The sequence below is a fragment of the Rhinichthys klamathensis genome, unplaced genomic scaffold, assembly GCF_029890125.1.
Source record: "Rhinichthys klamathensis goyatoka isolate OS25496 unplaced genomic scaffold, OSU_Roscu_1.1 h1tg000120l_1, whole genome shotgun sequence".
NCBI lineage: Eukaryota > Metazoa > Chordata > Actinopteri > Cypriniformes > Leuciscidae > Rhinichthys > Rhinichthys klamathensis.
In genome coordinates, this window is record NW_026606657.1 from 939,760 (window position 1) to 945,901 (window position 6,142).

Below are 6,142 nucleotides of genomic sequence, written 5' to 3' on the forward strand. Positions count from 1 at the left end.
ACCTTGTGCGGTCCCATGACCTGAGGGATGTACGTCACGCTGAAGGTCTTTTTGCCTTCGTTGAGCACAGGTTTGACTTCTTCTCGTCGGCCCTCGGGGTCTTCAACATAGACCATGACCTGCCCTTGACCTGCGCTGAAGGTGTCCACCGTGAACACAGCCGGACGCATCACCCGATTCCCGGTCGGCTCAATACCTGCAAACACACAGAGAGCATACAAAATAAAAAATCATTTAGGTCTACGCAGAGTTGAGACCCATTCACACAAAGGAAGATCACTATAACAATATAATAAAAATCATTCTAAATGTAAAAGAAAACCACATCTATGACGGTAACAGCACAGCGTAACATGCGAGAATGAACCTCATTGGTTCGTGCACTTCAAGCGAATATGCTTGAGCATGAAAAAGCTCTGCAAAGTTACAAAGTCTCTCCAGCGCGAGTGATTCTTCTCTATATCAGCGCCCTGAAACGCCTCCGGGAACGAACCTAAATATTCCTCAATTAAATAATTCCCGCCCAAGGAACACTCTAAACTTGCGGTTATGGTAAGGGTTGATTAAGCATGAAAACCTATTCTAGTAGAGCCCAAAAACAAAATCAAGACTTTGAAAAGCGACATAATCGATCCCCTTTAATCCTCTAATTTATGCACAAAAAGAAACAAATATTAGATATCATCAGATGTTGGGCAGAAACCACAGCGGTCAACACAAACCTGCATGTTCATCAGAAAAGTTACTTCGTAATGGTCTAAAAATACTCCTTTTAGTTTTTAGTTTGAGGCAAACCGCACAAAACCCCACAAACACACAGGCCCTCTGAGCTCATAAAATCCTTGATTTCCAAACAGTGATTCAATTTACCACTGAAATCAAAAAGTTCTCCACAGGGAACATGTGTGAGTTAAGAAACGAGTTTAGTTTGTGCTTTCAGAGAGGACATAATCACTTAATGGAAAAATAACATAAATCTGACATTTTCATTCTCTGCTGTAAATTATATGGTTGTTCAAAAACAGAGGTGAAGATTTCCCAAGACCACAGACGTCACAACCAAAAACCTTGTGGTTAATTTTAGTAAGTTTTAGAGGTCACCTCTGGTGTGAGAATCATAACTCTTAAACTCACTAGCCACCGTTTTTACAGCTTAAGCCACATTTACAACAGGTAAGAGGCACATTTCCACTCCATCCATCACAAAACCTGACAGAGCTGTGCTTTATTCACACGGTACTAATGTATACAACCAAACCCAATATTAACAGCAAGCAAGACACATCACAGATCGACGCAAGGGAAAATGTTGATCTTAAAAACGATCTCGTCACGCTACATAAAGTATCACAGTATAATCAAAGTATCTGAGAAAGTCTCTGATCGTAACGCTCCATTTAAAAAAGGTTCATGAGAATTACAATAACCTGAAACTCTGGAATGACGACCTGAATCGATGTGAATCTTAAACATATCTAGGCGTTTCGTAGATAACGCTAGGAGTTACTATGCACACAAACACGAGAGCGCTTTCATAGATAACGCTAGGTGTTACTAGGCAATACATAAACACGAGAGAACAGGAATATTCGTAGGCTAAAGCGTCTCACCTGGGCCGTATGCGCGCGCCTTCTTGGGGTTGAGTTTGGGTTTGAGAGGGGCTCCGGGCTTCAGTTTGCCTTTCGGGAACTGTGACAAATATGTCATAACTGACTGCTCATCCACACTGGGGTCAATGATCTCCTCTGGAGCAATAACCTGGAATGACAGACAGTGTTGAAGGCGAAGCGCTTGTGCAAAAAAGCGAGACTAGTAGGTTTCTCCTGAAGAGTGAAAACACAGTTTATAACAACGGTAGGCTTGAAGTTTGGTGGGGTGTGTTGTGTTATAAACTGTGTTTTCACTCTTCAGGAGAAACCTACTAAACCTACGCAAACTCTGCAATCAACATACACCAATGCTACATTTTTCTAAATGTCAATCATTTGTTAACAAACATGTTATCATTACTTTAATGAGCTCATTGTTTCTGCCTTAAATGATGACATCGTTTAAATTAAAACATTTTTAGCTAACTGTGATTTTGTATACAGGTGAAACTCGAAAAATTAGAATATCGTGCAAAAGTTATTTCAGTACTTCAACTTAAAAGGTGAAACTAACATATTATATAGACTCATTACATGCAAAGTGAGATATTTCAAGCCTTTATTTGTTATAATTTTGATTATGGCTTACAGCTTATGAAAACCCCAAATTCAAAATTAGAATATTGTGAAAAGGTTTTCATAAGCTATAAGCCATAATCGTCAAAATTATAACAAATAAAGGCTTGAAATATCTCACTTTGCATGTAATGAGTCTATATAATATATTAGTTTCACCTTTTAAAGTTGAATTACTGAAATAAATGAACTTTTGTACGATGTTCTAATTTTTCGAGTTTCACCTGTATAATGTACTGTACATTTCTGAAACGCATAACTTAAACAGTTACGTCTGATAACAGATCACTCTAAATTATAATGTGGACTCATCATTTCAAAGCAGCTTGCAGAGAGTGCATGTGTATTGTGAAAAGCGCTATACAAATAAATGTGAACTGAATTAAATTGAATTAATGAAAAATCTTCTGCTTCACGAGTATGAAAATCATGCACATGTAATTAAAGTGGATCAGCGAAACACACGTGTGTTTGCTGAGGAGTGATTGAGGTGTGGTGAGTATCATATTAACTTGGAAGCAAACACAGCGTGTATTACTAATGAATGTGTACATGCACGCCTAACCCAAGGCCCTTATTCTTATCTGAGGATGATATTGAGCTGTTGAAGAGAACATGGTATACTTTGTAATCACGCCCTTTACAGTACTGGCATAGCAACAGATTTGTGGCACCTTAATGCTGAGTAATTAGTCTCATCCTGGGGTTAAAGGTCACGGGCTCACCTGTGGAATTCCCAGCCAATCATCAGCGAGCTGCATGGCCTCCGTGGCGTTCTCCACTGGCTTATTTGAGTCCCAGATCTCCCAGTCAGGACACAGGCCTTAAAAAAACAAATTTAAAACTCCTGACCCAAGTATAAGCAATATTTAACAGTCAGTCTTGGCAAATACCACTAATGATGCAATATAAGTACTAAATGTGACAGGAATATTGCAAAGCTTGAAGCGTTTTTATAGAATTATCTAATGATTATAATAAAACATGCACTAAAAGGTCCTGAATTACGAATAAGAATACATTAAAGTCCCCCTGTGGTGAAAATCAAGCTTTTAAGTGTGGTTTATGTGTCTATGTGGTGTTTTTAATACGCTTTAAGACAAACCATGTGTAAGTTCATAAGTCGACAGCATTACTGAGTATTTTCTGCTTAAAACTGCAGTGAACCAAAGACAGTCTCAAAATCACGGTTTGAAATCGCTGGTGTTTCTGACGTCACAAACGACCTTGTAACCAATCAGATCAACGTGTGATCGTCAACCAGTGGATCTCTCAGCCGAGTGAGTGAGTGAGTGGAGGCGGGGCTCATTTGCATATTCATAGAACCACATATAATAAATAAGGCATGTAGAGTTATATTCAAGCTAATGTTTTTTCCTTGATGACCAAAGGTGAGTTAAGGGATACAATTATTGAATACAGGGGACTTTAATGTTTTAAACACAACAGAAATGTTTCGCACAAACAGTTCTGGACTTATTCACAGATGTGTTTTGCCAGTCAAATCACTATCTAGATAAACAGACCAAACGAGCCCAGCTGTCCAATAAACAACAATAGCTGCACGAATGAAAGGCTTTGCATACTAACACCTTTCCCCTCAGAGAAGATTACAAGCTCTGAATCCTCACCTGGAGCGCAGCTGTCCACCAGAGCTCCCAGCGCCCTCCCGTTCCTCCAGTCCTGACTGAAGTTAGTGATGGGAAGGTCCGCCACTTTGTTCTGGATCCAGCCGAGCAATCTCTGCTTGGGCGTCTGTTTCTTGGCTTCGCCGTCGTCTTCGTCCTCCCAGACGGGCATGGAGATGGAGTAGTGGAGGATCAGGGTCCATATTAGACCGAGGATCAACTTCAGGTTCCCGTCCACAATCGCTTTGCTGTCTGTTGGGAGGCAGAAAGGAGGTTTAAAAGAATAAGAATAAACAAGCAAGTAAATAAGTGCTGAAATCAAAATGATAAATAAAAAAAAGCAAATAAATAAACTACTAACTAATAAACAACTTAAATGCATAAGTGACTCAAAGAAACAAATAAATAAAACAATCAAATAAAACAAAAATAAGTCTAATAAATCAAATAAACAATCAAATAATAGTCAAGTAAATAAATAAAACAAAAACAAACATTCAAATAAATAATAAAAACAAATAAATAAATAAACGAAACTAGCAAACAATACAATTAAATAAAACAAAGCAAACACTTAAATAATCAAATAAACAAATAAATCAAAACAAACATTAAAATTAATTATTTAAATAATCAAAACAAACAAACGATAATAAAAATCATTAAATAAATAAAAATCAAAGCAATCAAATAAAATAAAATCAAATAATTTAATAAGCAATCAGACAAAAAAAAAAGCTGGCTTTGGCAAACATCACTAATGACACAATGTAGTGGAGCAGTAAATGTGACAGGAACACTGTACAGCCTGCAGTGTGTGTAATGGGCAATAGTAATAGTAATGCTTTTCCTAAGCAAACAGTGACTAGACTAATAAATATGGGGGGGGGGATGGGGGGGTGGGGGGTAACATGTTTGTAAATGACTCCACATTTTATCAATAGCAGAGAGAATGAGATTGTGGGTTGTGTGACCGGTGCCGGACAGAAAACACCTTATTAGATCAATATTACACCCGTCAGAGAGGAAGGTCAATTTGATTCACTGGAAACCAATCTGGGACATCTCTGGCTAATCATATCATATAACAGGTAATAAAACGTTGTTGAAAATGAATTTATTATACAATTAAAATATCTTGTGCACTTCTGAAGAAAATAAACGAGATTAAGATGTGTTTAGTTCCAGTATGGTCATCAGCAGTGAGCACTGAGGCAGAGAGAAGGCTTTAGCACACTTGATATTATTCCAATACGGACAAAGCAAATGTTTCCAGGAGGAATCACAGCTGTGAGTGATTGTTAACTCTCCACACATCATCACGGTCGCGACTCGTTAACAGTCCATTCAGAAAAGCAGACATTGCTGCTCAAAATGCTGTTCTTATGTTTGCTGTTCTCATACATGCTCTCCCGCTGAAGTCTGTGTCTGTGTCTGTGTCTGTGTCTGTGTCTGTGTCTGTGTCTGTGTCTGTGTCTGTGTCTGTGTCTGTGTCTGTGTCTGTGTCTGTGTCTGTGTCTGTGTCTGTGTCTGTGTCTGTGTCTGTGTCTGTGTCTGTGTCTGTGTCTGTGTCTGTGTCTGTGTCTGTGTCTGTGTCTGTGTCTGTGTCTGTGTCTGTGTCTGTGTCTGTGTCTGTGTCTGTGTGTCTGTGTGTCTGTGTGTCTGTGTGTGTGTGTGGACCGCTCCCTCTGCCTGCAGTATCAGTCGTCTTCTGCAAACATCAGGAATGGAGCTGAACTTTAGCACACAGGAGCAAAGCCAAAGATCAGGGGAAATCTGACAAGAAACTAAAACTAACCAAGACTGAAGTTACAGTTTGGCATTCAGGTTTGTGTTGTGTATGGTTTTATCTATTCGTTTAAAAATGTAAAAAAAGAAAATACTAAAACTTAGTGTACACATATTTCTACTCTTTCTCCCTTCTTATTTTTTTTTCAATATTAAAATATTGCTTAAATTAAATGCATATTTCATATATTATATTTTTTATTGTATATTTTGTATATAAATTTTACAAATGTTGATATTTATATTACGTTATTTCAATAAAAATATAAGTGTGTATTTGTAAATATATTACTTTTTTTATTTAATTAAAATATATGTAAAATTCATATAAAATAAACAATTAGAAATATAATATATGTTATTAAATTAAATAATGCATATTTTAATATAATTAGGCAAAATTTATATTTTAAAATATATTAAAACACAAACATATATGATCATATTAGATCAAGTATATTAATATTTTATAATTTCATATCTATAATTGCATATATAAAT

At 37.1% G+C, this 6,142-nt stretch overlaps 1 protein-coding gene across 2 annotated transcripts in view; it reads right to left on the reverse strand.

Annotated features, from left to right (window-relative positions):
- The window catches only part of LOC130088537 (filamin-B), a 49,341-nt gene extending 45,237 nt beyond the window's left edge, over positions 1-4,104 (reverse strand). For both annotated transcript variants that reach the window (XM_056255344.1, XM_056255343.1), the window contains exons 1-4: positions 3,857-4,104; positions 2,951-3,048; positions 1,611-1,758; positions 3-196 (exon numbers count right to left, since the gene is read on the reverse strand). In XM_056255344.1, coding sequence (XP_056111319.1) covers positions 3-196; positions 1,611-1,758; positions 2,951-3,048; positions 3,857-4,025 — 609 coding nt within the window. In that variant the 5' untranslated portion in view covers positions 4,026-4,104. The remainder of the gene's footprint in view (positions 1-2; positions 197-1,610; positions 1,759-2,950; positions 3,049-3,856) is intronic.
- Positions 4,105-6,142: the final 2,038 nt, after the last annotated feature.